The 17,220-nt window shown below is 39.9% G+C and overlaps 1 protein-coding gene across 1 annotated transcript in view; it reads left to right on the top strand.

The window, feature by feature from the left end:
- The first annotated feature begins 3,731 nt into the window (after positions 1-3,731).
- The window catches only part of LOC133978772 (citron Rho-interacting kinase), a 42,849-nt gene continuing 29,360 nt past the window's right edge, over positions 3,732-17,220 (top strand). The window contains exons 1-3 of the mRNA XM_062417084.1: positions 3,732-3,737; positions 12,130-12,273; positions 12,789-12,908. Coding sequence (XP_062273068.1) covers positions 3,732-3,737; positions 12,130-12,273; positions 12,789-12,908 — 270 coding nt within the window. The remainder of the gene's footprint in view (positions 3,738-12,129; positions 12,274-12,788; positions 12,909-17,220) is intronic.

Below are 17,220 nucleotides of genomic sequence, written 5' to 3'. Positions count from 1 at the left end.
CAGGTGAGTCGCTGCAACTACTTCCACAGTGGTTCCAACAATTTAGCAGTTTGTTGTCTAGTAAGTAGTCGGTAAAGCTAACATTAGCCTTAATGTTAATGTTACATTTCTCCCTTCAATTGTATGCATACCGTCTTTCATGCTAGACAGTTTATTATTGCATTTTACATCTTCACTTGTAGGCTACATATTCTCAATGAAGAAACGTTTTGAGGTACTAGTACTTTAGTTACTAGAGTATTTCCATTTTATGCTACTTTATACTTCACTACAGGGACATTTGAGGTTTTAGTCCACTACATTTCTTTGACAGCTATAGTTACTAGTTATCTTGCAGATAGTACAGCTCTGTAATTGATAAATATACCAACCAGCATAAGAAGTAATTAAAATGAGTTCACTTTCACCAGCTAGCTACAACATTAAACTTAAACCCGTTTTATATCACTTCAAAGGTCAAGGAGTACTTTTACTGCTAAATAGAGTAACTAGCTTTAGTAGCCTACATTTTTCCTGATAAACATGTATTTATACTAGATAAAGTACTGTACATGTTAAGTATTATTACATTGTGGTATTGCAAATCTTAATGACAATATCTAAATACTCTGCAGTCGCTTACATATCTCTCTCTTTTTTGTTTATTGTGCATATTTTATTTGAGCAAGTATGTTATGTACTGTTATGTACTATGTATGTTGATGTGAATCAAATAGGATGAACTCAAATATGTAAAATTACTAAACAAGTGTTAAGGAAGATAATTGCATCTGTGACAAATGTACATGACTCAATGTGAGGGGGAATGCCTGCTTAACAGTTAGTTATGCCTCCTTTTTATGAGGAAAATACCCTCTGGCTAGTGTTCCATTCAAAAGCATGTGCTTCCAGTCATTTTTATCCAAAGATAAAGGTGAAGGTATCCAGCCTCAAGAAGAAAAATTGTTAGGAATTGGGATCAAATGACTGACAACAACATCAAGATAATTCAAGTTATATTCATCAAATGTATATACAGTGTAAGTATCTCCCAAAAGCTGCTAACTGCTGAAGTGTGTATGGACTTCATATTTTTTACAAAAGGAGAAAATAAAATGAAGAAACACTCCAAATTAAAAACCGTTTTCTATCAATTTTAAGAGGCTAATTTAGCCAGGGCATTAATTAGGGTCAAAGGTCATGGAATTCATTTACTCAGTAAAGCTCCTCACAGATGTACCGATACGTATGTGTGAGGGATGAAGGGGTGGAGATGAAGGGTTAGGATGTTGGGGGCGGGGTATTAGCGATGAATGATTATAAACAAAGCCTCTTGAGCTGATAAAGTGAAGGCACAAAGGAAGTGGGTCACAGCCTGCTGGTCCACCGTCGCCTAGCTTCAGGGGCCGAGGGGGTCCACGCAGTACGTAGATAATGGGTGATTTCCTCTGAGCACATCAAAACCTCACTGCTTTGATAAACCGCTAAGCTGAATGAATGTAACAGCCCGCATTATCCTTATTAGTGTAATGCTGCCTGTGTTGAGTCGTAAAAAAACAACAACAACTACCTTTGTGCTGTAAAAATAACACATCATAACACATTATATCATTGTGTACAGTTTGTACAAGATATATATTTATTATCATTTCTTTTCCAAACAATATTTATGGAAACAATTACTGTTATAACAACAACATAAACAAAAATAACCTCAGTTACATACAATACAAACCTTTCATGTTTAAGGATTGCACGCAACAAGCACAATAAGATGTACAGTTTCATGTCTTTTTTGGTCTATGAAATACATTTGAGAGGCATTGTATGAAGCTCATTGTTGAGAATGTTAATCAAACAAACACCAGTATAGTATACTTTAATCACACTGGTTTTCCTCTTCTTGATACTACTTTTTATTGCTCCATATTATGGACTATAGCTCCCTCTGTGGGAGAAGAATATACTACACACCCACATCCTTCAAAATGATTGGTTAACAAAAACAGCCCCCTTACACTGCATAGCATTAAAAAAAAAACACACAGATCAGATCAGAATGTGATATGACGCTGCTGTTTGTGTGTTTCTGAGTGGTTATGGTTATGATGTGAAAAAAATTGGCCTTTGTTTATATCCGCGGTAGTACAGTTGTTTACCGAGCTTCAGCATTTACAACCAATCACAGAGACATTTTCCCTCAGAGAGCATGAATAGCTTTCTGCCTGTGATGGATTGTCAACAACATCAAAAGCTTTGTCGGCAAATTTGAGTTCTATATTGTCATGGGGTACTCGTGTGATTTACCGAGTGAGTAAGCAACTTTAAATTCCCTCAAACAGTAAATTAAGCTCCTTTAGTAGTGACACTTGACTGTCAGTATCTAGTGCAGCTTCTTTCCAGTACTGAGTGTACTGCTCTTATGTAACACCAACCCTTAGTCATACAAGCATGACTCTGCCTTTTTTTTTTTTTTTTTCAACTAATGCAAGGTTTGGCTGCCTGTTATGTAACAAAACCAGGCTCTTCAAACCCTCTAGATTGCAGTATTTTTCTCTTAATAGCCCTAACCTTATACCAACATGTCAGAACAGAGAAGAGAGAGAAGTAGATATTTCAGTGTTTTAGCCAGTGGATGGCAGTGTTTTTACACTGCTACTTCTTGGAAAAGCTTGTGGCACCTGCTCAAGAGGTACCGCTCTGTGTGATCATTTCAGTTTCTCTCTGATAAATACTTCTGTCATACTACACTATTTGATTTACTTAAAATCAATAAATAAGTAATATTTGTTGTTTTTGCAGGAACAAAGCACACACACACAAAAAAATACCTGTATAGTATTTTCACACTGTAGGAAGAGTGGAATTGCTTGTAACATAAATGATTGGGAAGTGATTGTAAAAGTCCTGGACTCAGCTCATGGTGAGTGAAAAGGATTTGTAATTTTCCTTTTTCCTTTACTTGAGAATTACGCCAGGATCGGCCTTAGACACATACAATACCTTGTTGCTAGGTAACATCAGTATGATGCCTCTGCCTCAACCCAATACTCTGAATCACTGTGAAAATTCACCCTGTTCTATACTGATTTGAGTAAACCATAAATACTAAATGACACAATGTTATATAAAAACTGTCTTTAAATGAACTTTGTAGCTTTCATAGTGTTGAGTATACTTCATGCAGGCTTTAAAAAGATTATTTTTATATTAGGAACTGTAACCTTTACTGATACACTCTGCTTTACTGTTGCATTTACTTTACTGTAGATACAAGAGATACAGTACAGTGGCAGCGAAAGGTTTAAAAAAGTATCAGGCTGAAAGCAGTCATATACCTCACCTCTAACAACATGCTGCATTGTGTGGAAGCTCAAAGTAGTTTCTATTTATAAGACATCTCATATTATTACATCGAGGATATTTAAGGATCCAAAATAAAACTTCTTGGCTTCTCTCTAAACAGATATTAGGTTACATCGGGGTCCCTTTGAAACGCTTTGGGCAGATATTCTGTTTCTTTGGCAGGTGATGACCTCATCCCGTGTTGTTGTGGGGAAGTCTTTCATTAAGGGCTCTTCCTGGATGTGCGCTTGTCCAGACACAGATTTTCTCTCCAGATTACTGTAATAGAGCCACATGTCAAAGAAGTCTGAAGCAGCGGAGCTAAAAAATGCCATTAAAGCACCAGAGTCAAGGTGCAAAAAAAGAGACAAATTCAATCAGTTCCTCAAAGGAGGGAAGTGGTAGAGATGAAGGTGAGATGGTGGAGGTGTAATCTGATCTCAGGCCAGCGTAGGTCACAGGTACAAAGACACTCAAACTTTTTTTAGTGCTACAGTCATTGTAAAAATTCTAATTAACAGTCACTAAGTAGTTGTTCTATGTCGGCCACTGATTACTTTCACACTCATTGATTGACTGACATAACTGTGCTTGCCAGGTTCTGCCATCTGTTACTTTGAGTGTGTAATATGGCTGTGTGTGTGTGCGTGTGTACTTTGCAAGTCAGTATTACAGTGATGTGTCACTTGGCTTACATTAGCATAAAAACAAGCTAATTGAGGTGAGGCTGAAGTAGTGTGTCAGACACTGGGGACCTTGTTAGGTTGTGACATGACATGCAGTGTTACTGTTTACTCTGGGACAATAATATTTCAATTGACTTCTTTACTTTGCTACATTGCTGTGTACATTCTGTTACAGTACCTCAGTGTACTCTGTTATAGTGCTATTACAGATGATTGCCTGTAGTATGCATGCAGTACAGTCTGTACAACAAGGCACAGTGATCACTTTGAATATAAGTGGTTACAGAAATACAGAGCCATGGATGGGGAGGGGTCTAAGTGACATTATGATTGTACGAAAGCTCTTGTTACCTAAGTAAAAAGAAACATAATAGTAACTATACAATAGAAATGAAGGCATAATTTAAGTGTAAACCCATAATTGTGACAGTATTGAGTGTTAACTCTTATCTGAAGATAGGGTTTTGTCAATCTCTGAAAAGAATCAATGAAATGTGAATGACTCTAACAATACAGTTTCCTCAATGCTTGCAGGCCTTTCTTTCAATAATAAAATTCAACTATTTTTTAAAATTGCTCTCTTTCTTGTTGACTTGCAGATGAAAGCAGAATTTAACTGTAATGAAATCCTTGTTCTGCCAGTTGTTAGACTGCAGCACTGCCGCTTATTAAAAGGAGGTGCAGGGGTCATTGTATTTAGTCACTAATGAGCTGCACAATTTAGGAAGTAACTGACATGAACCTACAGTATAGTAGTTTTTTAACTATCGGGCGCTGACTGTTCACGCAGTATGTCTAGCTGCATTCATTAGTGTGATTAGTGACGGCTGCTGCAGTACAGGGGAGAGCAAGAAAGAGTTTGGGGTGGTGGGGGGTGGTGGTTAGGGGTAAGCCGATGACAGAGAAGTGAGTGAGAGAGAGAGAACGAGAGCTTCCTCTCACTCTCTCTACAGTATGTGATCACCACCAGTCTGCTGCATTACTCTACAATGCAATGTCTCTGTAGCACTCCGCTCCCTCCCTCTCTCTCCTCCTCTCTGTCTCTCTGTAAGCAGTAATCTCCAGTCGCTCACTGCCTCACAGCTCTCTGCCCTGCCACAGTGCATCTCTCTCTCCCCTTGGCTCCGCTCTCTCCCCAGTGAGGATGACATCCCCGAATTTGATGTACCAGCGAAGCTCTCATTCTGACTGGTGGCTTCCGAGGGAGACCCCACATGAACGGGCTTACTGGACGAGGAGGTGCCGTGTCTAAGGAGCTTCGCAGAAAAACCTGTCAGCTGTAGCTGCCTCTGAGTAAGTGCTGTGCTGTTTTAAGATAAGGGAAAGGGGGTAAAGGGGATGACTGGGTCAAGGAAGGAAGGAAAACAGTGTCTTTGCTTTACAGCTCAGAACTGCAACAATGCAATATTTTCCCCACATCTCTGCATGTTTAGAACTATTGCCTGATGAATTGATTGATTGACTGGCTGAAGCTACAGCCGAGGATTTGTTTATGATGCGATAGCTTTGGTTGCAGCAAGCTTCTGCAGCAGCTGTATCTCGTCTATCAGGAGTGAGTGCTATTCTTGGTCACGACACTGAAATGCTGTGTCTTTGTTTGCCCGTCTCTCTTCATCGCTGTGCTTACTGTAGCATACACTCATACAGATGGCTATCACTCCCCGGGGTTGGCGTTCAAACTCACCACTGTGTTCATGTGGTCATAATGAGACCACCGCGAGCATTTTCACACATTTGATTAATCTATACCCAGACCGAGGAAGTTTTGAGACAAAGTTTATCCGGATCTTTCAGGAATTTAAACAAATGATCTCAGTTCACTTTTCGGTAAGCCGAGTTCGAGGAGTTTGGATTGAGAATGAGCTCAGAAGGAAAGCTGAAATCTCAAAGTCAGTAGGAAAAAGTATGACAAGATGAAGACTGGTTGGAAGAATGTATCTCTATGGTAACAGCAGGTTTTGCCAAGAGTACAGATGAGGTGAAGGAAGCTCGCTGCTTCTCTCTGGCACTCATTCAGCTGAATCACAAATTACAGCACTGACAGGACTATTCAAGTAGGACAAAACATAATATTAAGACTGTGGGATAGATTGGGAGAATTACACATAGATTTAGGCTATATTTCTTTTTTTTTTTTAATGGGTAAAAGTTTGCTAGGTGGACTGTGCAGTCATATCTGTCAGTGTTTATTTTAATCCGCGGTTACCTGTGTGTGTGGAGGCAGTACAAATTGGTGGCCGACAGCACAGAGGGAACGAGAGACACCTGTGTGTCCGTCGTCAAAGCCAACTCTCCGCAGAGCAGATCCGTCAATGCTAACGCGAGCCATGATGAGAGAGAGAGAGAGAGAGAGGGAGCTCTACCGCTTCATATCCTCAAGTGTCATGTCCCCCCCAAAAGCCTCCTTCAGAAGCCCACACATCCTCTGTGTCATTTGGATTTGTGATGTAATGATTGACTGGATGTTTGAAGTGCGTTCCCAAGTGCTCAGCATACTTTTAGAGATTGTCATGTTGTCAACTCCACCAGCACAAACGCTCCACTGAGAGAGAGAGAGCTCTGAGGGGCAGGTCTGTAGCGTCGGTTGCGTCAGTGATTTCTGAAAGTGTTTTTACCGCCATATTTTGGCCACCTTGTTATGAAGGATAATATTCTTGCCATTGGAAGGTTGACACATAATGCTGGTTGGGGCTTTGGTTGACTTCTATTGCAACACATACCAGTGGATAAACATAACACCATATATACCTACAGATTGGAAACTGTTGGTCTAGAGGTGCAATCAGCCGTACTGGTTTTTAAACTGTGGCAGAGAGGATTTTTTCCTTTAATAACTCATGAAACAGACTTATTTTAGACTCATGTGTTTATATTCCTGTGACTCTATTGGTGCATACACATGAATAAGACCACTAGCAGCACTACCAGCCTGCACTCATACCTGTGTGGAAATTCGATCTTCGAACTACCCTAAAAAAAATCATTTAATCTATTAAAATATATTCAGATGCATTCAGATGTTCACCCATGCAAATGCATTAGGCCTATAATGCACTTCTAAAAAATGTAAGGTGTCATAGTATTAAATTCAGATTCTTCAGAGAGGCTGCATTAACGGATTGGCCTGGGTTAACCTTCCTAATCTTCAAAGCCCCGGCGGTGTTTAGCTGGAAACTGTGGAGCTGGGAAACCACATTTAAATCAGAAGCGCTGCACCGGCACAAGCCCGTAGCACTCAATCTTACTTGCATGACTGTGGTATATACTAATTAGTTGTTGTCATGACAATAGGCATAAATGTCTCTTAGTGTATGCGGAGGGGGGTGAGCTGAAAGATCAAATTAGGGGAGCAGGACGGGACTTTGAGCTTGTTTTTTTAGAGGAGAATCTGTGCCATTACAGTGTTCCAACAGGTCTGTGATTCACCGCTGCCTACAGCCCATACAGTAGCACTGGCCCCTGGTCACCCTGCAGACTGAATGTAGAGCAACACCATGACTGGGATGCAACCTTTCTCCACTCTCCTCCTCCTCTTCAACAACTCTGACTCACACCCCAGCACACATTATTCAACCCACGAAAAAGAGCTCCTCGACTGAGTTTGAAGCTGACTCTCCTCTGCTAATGTTGCCGCTGTGTTGTCGACGAGCTCTCATAAATTATCTATAACTGCGGTATATTTCTGATCGAAGGTACAGTAGTTATATTTGCTCGCACAGATTTGAAAAAGCAAGGAAGAACATTTTTTGAAATGTTCAGTAAACTCAGGTAGGCCAGCTTGGTGGTCAAACCTGCCTTTCATGTAGTTGTAATGAGCTTTTAAAAGTATTGTTATTGCTTTCAGTGAGCTAATTATTGCAGAGGAGGAGCCCAGCTGCACAGTCTGTTCATCGGCTCATTATGGGCAGTCAGCTAGCACTCGAGTCTGGGAGGAAAACAGCCAGATCTGGGTCCCATCTGGTGCCTCATGCTTAGGAAGACTCCTTGTAACCACCAACTTTACCACAGGCTTGCTGCTGTGGAAGATCTCAACATACAGCTCTAAATCACATAGTGTTGTTAGTGTCTCAGCACATATACTGTAGATATATGAGATTCATTAGATGGCGTAGCAACGACTATCCAAAAAAAAAGGCAGCTGAGAGACTTGGTAGGCTTGTATCAGTAACGCGTACAGATGAAGTTTAATACTTTTTATTGGTTGAAAACCAAAAAACGCTGAAAGCAGCTGTTGCACTATAAGTATAAACAATATCTGATGTGATATGATGTGATAATGTTGTGACGATGACGACGGTCAACCACAAATATCAGAGCCCTACTAACTCCCTTTGTGTAAAACTCCCGCCTCCACCCAAATGAACAGGTAAAATAAGATGAAACCACACCCATGTGCTGGAACGTGTGCAGCCCAAACACAGGCAAATACACTTTTTTATTTTGTATTTTTTGCTTATTTACACATATACAAAAATTCAAAATACCCAGTAATAATAAGTGCAGAGGAATATGAGGGAGAATTGCTGAAAAACCCTCAAGGGGCTTGCAGAGTGGCATTCTCCAGGTAGCAAAATTACAAACACATAGTTACATCTTTCAAAGAATGAATGCAAGTATACAGAACATCATCACTGCCAGAATGACAACATAGAGAGAACACCACAAAACTAAAAAATTGCAGTAAAATATTGCAAAAATATTTATTGGACTCAGATTAAGTAAGCGGTCCAAAAGGACAGTACTGGTTAGTTAAAAGAAGTGATTTCGAGGCTCTTGCGTACTTTTGTTTACAGAATGTGAGGTAATACATTCCATACATTTTGGCTCCTATAACCTTCAGGACACATGGACACGGGGCAGATAAGGCGTTTGAATCTCTCAGTCAAATATGTGGGGAGCTGCACCTGCAAATGATTTCTCAAACATGCCACCTTGCCGCTTCCAAATACAGCAAATACAAACGGGACATTTTGTGACATCATCCGAAAGCAGACAGCGGGAACATGTGTCACTGATGTAATGCCTCTCACAGCCCCAAGATCAGCAGGTGCCAGTGAAAGCTCACCTCAGCTAATGCTTCGCTCGTGTCATCATCCCACGTTTACAAGCCAGCTGCTCCTGCATCATGTAGCGCCAGTGATACCGGAGCTCATGTACATGCTGCTTGGCCTCTGTTGTGCTGCTCAACAACACACAGATGACCCCTTGAAGCATACAGCAACATCAGTCACATATCTGGTGCAAATATTAGATGGCATCTATAGAGAGTCATTGATCATCTGTAATGTCTGCGGAGTCACACAGATGTTACTTCCTGTGATCAGGACAATGGTTATATGTTTTTATCCTGCTGGTCACAGATGGTACACACAAGGCCGTACACATTCACGAATTTAGCACAGTGAGAAAAAATAGAAACAGGCAACGTAACAACAGGCAGTAAGAACACATAGAAATCCACTACCAGTCCACATGATCCTTGAGCTGGAGTCGAGCATGTTACTGTAGGGAGGAGTGGGAGGTGAGCCTATGCTTTTAATAGACATTCTTTCTCTTGTCGCTCATTCTTCCGCTTGCCTCTTGATCACAAAAGCTGCCAAATATATCCAGCGGTGGTAAAAAAAGAGGCTGTTGTGTGAACACGAGCAGTCTATTTATAGCCCCTGCTTAGCTAGAATATGAGCACAATATTTGGTCAGCTCAGTATAGATCCTCCTGTATCACACTCACTGAATACCTCCATTGTGAAACACTCCACACTTTATGTGCTAGTCATGTGTGTGATGATGTTATATAAAAGGAACAAGTGTTAAATGTCTAAAGCATGAGACTGTGGCGTGACTGGGTCTAAGTGTTATGTGAATTTCTCAAGTCTTCAGAGCATTGCTTGATTGGTAGTTGTTTACATGCTTGCTGCTCTTGGTGTTAGAGCCAATATTAAAATGTTGTTATTGAAATGTGTTTATGAAGGGCACACCTGCTTGATGAGCTATCTGTAATGAACAAGTAATATCTGGTTTTGATTTGCCACACAGTAACTGCGATTGAGGGCTTGATGTCCCTTGTTTATTTATCTAATAGGAAAACATTCACATCATTTCCATAGTGGCTCTCCTGAAAATATGGCAGAGCACATATGGAAGGTAAATTACTCCAATTGATAGACTGAAGAAGGTCCTCTATATAATGTGATTATAAAAGGTAAGTGTTTTACATAATAGCGTTGAATCAGCCCTTCAGTTTCTCAAGAGGGGTTGTGCATAAAGACTGTTTACTGTCATGTTTCTCTCCCAATTCCCCATTCTCTCTCTCTCTTTCTCTCTCTCTCTCTCTCTCTCTCTCTCTCTCTCTCTTTCTCTCTCTCTCTCTCTCCCTCTCTCTCACGCTCTTCTCTCCAAAAGATTAGTGACTACATCCATCAGCTGTCTAGATAAGACCATCTCCTCCTTTGGAAAAAAACCTCATCACTTTGAAAACACAAAACAGCCAGAATTGCTGGACACATGTCACAGGTATTACTCTTCACATGGTAAGAGTTTGTTTTCAGAGTGAGCTAAATATGTGTGTGTGTGTGTGTGTGTGCGTGCGTGTGTGTGTTACTATTACATGCTGTGAGCATGGCGTTGTCCTTTTGGCATGAATCGGCTGTACAGGTTACACTCTTAGAAAACAGTCACCTATTGAGCACAATTATTTTTTTATTTAACCCAGAGAGGGTAACATTATGAGGTATATTATTATGAGGTAGCGAGGTGCTTATAACAATAACAACATGATCAAGCTATGTTAATTTAAATGATTAAACACAAAAAAAAACTAATTAGCATTATTTGTGAATCAACACAACACATTAGCAATGTGTGAGACATGGTTTTATATGCTGTTATGGAGAGCACGCATCTCTCCTCCCACAACTCCATTATCAAATATCAAATCATAATTTTATGTTTTAAAAGAATAGTTTATCCTTTTATAAAAAGTATTTACCACCTTCATAAGTGATAATAAGTCATTATCCATTTTGTTCAGTAATGTTATACCAGTGTCTGTTTTGCTAAATGACCTTTAACAAATTCTACCATATGATTTTGCAGTTTGATGATTTATTTTGTCTATGTAACATTTTGCTTGTGGTTCAGTACATCCAGCAGCTTGTACTGATGTATGTGAAAGCTTCTTAGCCTGGAATGTATAAACAGTGAAGTAACTCAATATATTAGTCAAAATAAATCCATTGAGGGAAATATGGACTTAAAATCCCACTTCAAAGCGTACATTTAGATCTAACAAGAGAAAACATAGCTAGTCTGTTGTTATAAGATTTCCAGGTGATGAAGCCCATGTGATTCAAAACCACTGCTCAGTGGGATTTGAAACTGTCCAGTGCAGGTTTAACATTACCTCCATATGCTCAAGCAAGAAAGATATAGATAGAATGACTGAATCGTTGCAGTGCATTGGGTCAAATTTGCAAAAATCTACAGCAATCTACTGAATTTGTGTATACAGTAATAATTGGAAATGTACATGTAATCACATTTAATCAATTTGTCTCTTAAATGTGTATTAAATGAAACATCTTTTGAGTCCAGTACAATGTGGAGCCATAGCTTTAACTGTCTGCGGCCTTGTTCTGTGGCACCGTGTTGTTGTGAACATGTGTCTGCACTCTGACTGTGTGTTAGTGGTGCCATACACTAAGTGTTGTGACTGTGTATCTGTGACTGCTGCCAGCCCTGCTGTTTGTCTGGTTCCCAATGCTCCTCAGGCCCTGTGATGCTGTAATGGCACATCTAATTGGTCCAATGGTCCAATGGCAAGACACCAAGCAAGGGCAGTTCTCAACACTTGCTCACTCACTCACTCACTCACTCACTCACTCACTCACTCACTCACTCACTCACTCACTCACTCACTCACTCACTCACTCACTCACTCACTCACTCATACACACATGACAAGTATATTAATATTGTTAAGAACATATCCTCCACACAGCTACACTATCAAAGAACACTGAAAACATGTATCTGCTGGCATCATCGGGCCCCAGAGATTCATTAAATGACACTAAACTGTTGGAGAAAAGTTAAGTCCAAGCTATGTTCTCATCTCCAAGGTCGAGCAGGAGATCTCACTTGCCCAGAGGAAGATGTCTGACCTCGAGTCAGTGCTGCAGCAGAAGGACATAGAATTGAAGGCCTCAGAGACCCAGAGGACCATCCTGGAACAGGACCTGGCAACTTACATCACAGAATGCAGCGTGAGTAGCCCTGTCGTTACTACAGTGGACACCACAGCTTTACTTGTTCTGCATATCTGTGTGTGTGTGTGTGTGTGTGTGTGTGTGTGTGTGTGTTTGTGTGTGTGTGTGTGTGTGTGTGTGTGTGTTTACATATCTGTATACATCCAGAACCAGTCAAATGTTTGGACACACTTTCTTATTTAAATGAATGTGAAGATGTTTCCAAACTTTTGACTTTCATGTATTAGAATTTGAATTTCTATGGGTCTGGTGAGTTTTTAAAACTAGAAAATATTCAACATCATCATAAACTACAACTTCTAAAATGCTTTTTAAGTGGAATAAGCACCTCTTTAAAAAAGTTTCAACAAAAATTGCAAATTCATAACTTGAATAAAAACAACACATGTTGTAGGTCTGTCATTAGTTTCAGGTGTGTGTGTGTGTGTGTGTGTGTGTGTGTGTGTGTGTGTGTGTGTGTGTGTGTCTAATTAACTATCAACTGACTGTGAATATGTATATTTTTGTTTCAGAGTCTGAAGCGCAGTTTGGAACAAGCTCGGATGGAGGTGTCGCAGGAGGACGACAAAGCGCTGCAGCTCCTCCATGACATCCGGGAACAGAGCAACAAGCTGCAGGAGATCAAAGAGCAGGTAAGATGGCATTTTGACGTCTTGGTAGGTCAGTGTGATGTTGTAGGCTTTAAACTAACTCACTAATGAGGAAAACATCATAAGACAGATCCCCGTTCAACCATATTAATGCAATCATTAAAGATTTAATTCAGTTTTGTATTTATTTAAGGGGATTATTGCAGCAATTTGCTGTGCACAGAAAACAAGTTATTGATCTCTCTTTAGTGGCAATGACTCGTTAAAATGCAGTGATGGAGATAGAGAAGTCTAAAGCAGAAGAATGATAGAGAAATAATCTTCTAGAGAGGAAGCGGGGTAAGACAATTTCATGTTGGCAGTCAGATGGAGGAGGTCAAGTCATCAAGACTGAGTATGTGGGGTGTGAGTGTTAATTAAACAGGCACATGATGTTGGAACCCCACCACTCACTGTAGGGACACATACAGTATAACATAAAACACTGACAGTATGTTCAGAAATGCCTCATGTTTCACTGTCCTATTTATGTCAGTTGTTAGTCTTGTTTGTGTTTTAAATCTCCAAAAATGATAATATAATAGATACATGCTGTTCATCCAAGGTTTTTTTCGAGAAGGGATTGTTCTGCAAGGTTTCAAATCCACTTCACACACAAATGATGAAATAAACTGTAAGTTCAATCATGAAAAAGCAGTGCACCAAATGTTTCAGATTGTATGGATAATACAATCAGTAGCTCTCCTGCAGAGTACATCAAGTGTCTGCAGGGTCCACACAGCGTGAACCTTCCTGGAATACTATCAGTGGAGAGAGGGGAGGTTTTTATTGTACACACCACACTAAATGACTGAAATCAAATGTGATGAGCGTGTGGCACGTATGTGAGTTTGTGTATATTTTCTGCGTGTGTAGCAGCGCCACATGGCTGAGTGTTGTCAGCTGTAAGAATTGAGCCGTTACAGCATTGACAGCGTAAGACAAAAGACAGAGAGCATGAAAAATCATCTTCCTGGCATTCTGCGCCACTTTTTCTTTAAAAGGTAATAGAAAAACAAACCTGCATTTCTCAGCCTACACTAGTGCTGGTTACTAAGCACCGAATACATTGTGCAACGGTTGCCATGGTGACGAGAGCCATATACCTACCAGTGAAGAGAGTACCGATGCAGTGGGCAGGCTGTCGTTATGAGGTGCTGGGGCCTTAGCTCATTCTGTTTGAGAAACATCAGTTTTTGACCATTACTTGATATAACAGAGATTGCATCCTGTTCTGAAAAGGTTTTTATTATTTTATTAAGAAAGTTTTGCAAATCTACATTTCATATCATGGACTGTGCAAATACTTATCTTATCAAGGTCGAAAAAATTACATTTACTGGTGTTATTTAATCCTAACTCAGTATAAAATGTGTTGCAGTTCAATAAATGACATTTATACAATGCAAAACAGTATCATAGCAGAGGTGGTTCATGTAATTCAAAAGAGCCTTGCAAATTAGCTACTGCTCCTTTGCAAGAAAAGCCAGTTGAAGTAGTCCTGGCAGATGCTCCCTTGCTGCCTCCCTGCAGAGGTGTTCAGGGCATGACTGACTGGGATCAAATCCCTCCAGGATGTTTTGGAGGGATTACATCTACATCCTGTCCTGGGACCACTTAAAGGTTCAGTATGCTCCTAACAATCTATGCTTGAAGACCAAAGTGTTTATACATGTTCTAAATGGCTGCACTTGAAGTTGGGGCAACAAAAAACAACTGCCCCCCTGGTCTTGTCTTCAAGAACTATGTAGCTACATGTTAAATGTCCTGATGCAATGAATCGTGCAGTGTACACTTTTGGACAGTTTCTCCTCCAAGGCATTCATGGTGTTGCACACATGAAAAGTGATGGAACTGAACAGTGAAAAAACAGTTGCCCATTTTGTCACTTCTGCACACCCAGCCAGTTGTGTGCATGAAGTGGGCAGTGACAGTTTATCACGATCAAACCAGCAGCCTTAGTCTTCTTTAACCCTGAAACAAGTGGAGGGTGGAGGTGTGAGTGAAGGTTCAGCGTCATTGAGGCTGTGGTTGAACTGAGCACGACACTGGATATGTATCAGCGGGGGGAGTTAAAAATAGCAGACCCTCCCAAAGCAAACATTCTACGGATACATTATGATTACAACAGAGAGAGTAATCATCTCCATCTTCAAATTTATGAGCATAGTTCGCTGCACATGCATATTACCTGCTCCCATGTTCCCATTGGTGCCTCACAGCAGGGTATTTACGCCAGCTAAATCCAGCATTTCATCTTGAAAAGCATTTGTCTCCCACGCTCTGTCATATGACTGCAGTGTTTATCATTTTCATACAGAAGCCGTGCAGTGTTGGATCAACAAACAGTAGAGATTGGGGATAGATTAATTTCCAGAGAAAACCAATCTGTACCAAAGCCATTAAGACCTGCAATCATATGCAAAGACAATCTTACTAAAGACAAAAGAGCAAAGAAGAACTGTGAAAAGTCACACACTGCACTGTGCAAACATGTGTACATATGTGCATGATCAAATGCCATACTGTTACTTTACTGTTAACAAGTGGGCAGATCTGCATTGAGGTTTTGTCCATTTGTTGTCCATTAGAGTGACTTGCAAAGTCTAAACCTTGTTATCAAGCCGTAAATGGCTGTTAACAGCCATAAATGAATGCAGATTTAATATTCACTGTGATGGATTATGCAACTCAAGCAAGAGCCTGTATCTCCAAGCAAAATTAGTGGAATAATTAGCTATCTTTGTTAAGTTGGCTTGCTTTTAACTGGGCTAGATCACCATGGTAACGCATGCTGCATGGATAACCTGCTTCTGTGCAGTTTAACCTCAGAGAATCAGATTACTGACCAATTAGCTCAGTGGACAAATTGAGTCGTTACTCAAACAGGAGAAAAAGTCCTCAGTTTATAAAGTGACAAGGAAGATCGATTGAGCAAGATTTTAGTATCAATAAAATTACTTTTCAATTCAGTTCTACTCAGGGTTTAAAACAAAGCTTCTTACAGACAGATGGATAGTTTACCACACTGATGGATTCATGAATGGTGACTATAGCTGCATTTTAATTATACTAAATTTGTTTTGTGAACAACCTGACAGTACTGATGCTTTTATGGCGTTCTTCTACAATTACTCTGAGCAATTAATCTTTTAAGACTTAACTAAATGGAAATTACTTATATATCTTTATTAAATATATTAAAAACATTTCCCATTTTCCAATTGACTCTATACTGCTGAACATGTTCAAAATGCAAACAGTATGTGCAAAGTCCCAAGGTTTTAGTAGTTTTTTCCTCTATGGTGTAATTACATTCTACACATTTCACCACACTAAATAGGGTTTAGTTGCAGCATTAAATGAATTCTCCCGCAGGTAACTCTGTCATTGCGTATCATACAAAGTACTCTACTCATCGTTTTAAAGGCATTGCTTGAAATGAACATTAATTTAAAGTCTCACATGAATGTGCTCAGAGCCAGACTGATAAACCCAGATTTAAGTGATTCAGTTGATAACCTGTTTGGTTCGTTTTGCGTGTTAAGGGCAAGTATTTGAGTCGGGAACTCGGGATAACCTCACATGGCAGCGTGCCAGTTTACCACCCTTAAAGTTGAATCTGATTAGTCTTTTGGGGGAAAAAAGATGGCTTTTTGATATATTCTTTGACATTTCAAGGTTTCTGTTTCAACTACCTGCACCCAGCCAAACAACAAAATGAAATAATAAGAAATACTGTCATTACTAATATACAGTAAAGTCACATTCACTGAGAATTAAATTAAAGATTTGCAGTCAGAAATGTTCTGATTTGAAGGTCTTTCTCCTTTCTCAGTCTTCAAGGATGTTTTCCTGGAAAGCTGCAGTATAAAGTGATATTGAGAGTTTCTTTTCTGGTCACTTTGAGGTATTGTCAATGTGAGTAAATGATCCACGATAGCTTAAATTCCATCACAACTGCTTCTTCATGCAAAAAATACTTGAATGAACCAAGGAGAGAAAACTGCAGCAAATGTGCAGCTGACTTTTTCTCTGTAATAAAAGATGAATGTGATACAGCACTCCACAAGCCTCTTGTTTAACGTCATATTGAAAGCTGAATTCCCTCGTCTTTAATTTCCGTAGACTGTGTCATTGTTTTGCTGAAGAATTACGGGATTTCGAAAATCATTTCTAGCTTTTTATTGACTTGGGAAGTCAGGAGGAGCAGATGAAAGGTAGTTCCCAGGAGATCCAGCCAGTCGTCATCGATGGGAGCTGTCAACCTGCTCTGCCGGAACCAAAGTTTTATTTATTTTTTTATTTTTTTTAA

Source organism: Scomber scombrus, chromosome 4, assembly GCF_963691925.1.
Source record: "Scomber scombrus chromosome 4, fScoSco1.1, whole genome shotgun sequence".
In the NCBI taxonomy this organism is placed as follows: Eukaryota; Metazoa; Chordata; class Actinopteri; order Scombriformes; family Scombridae; genus Scomber; species Scomber scombrus.
Note: the sequence above shows the minus strand (reverse complement) of the source record. Positions and strands in the feature narration are given on the sequence as shown.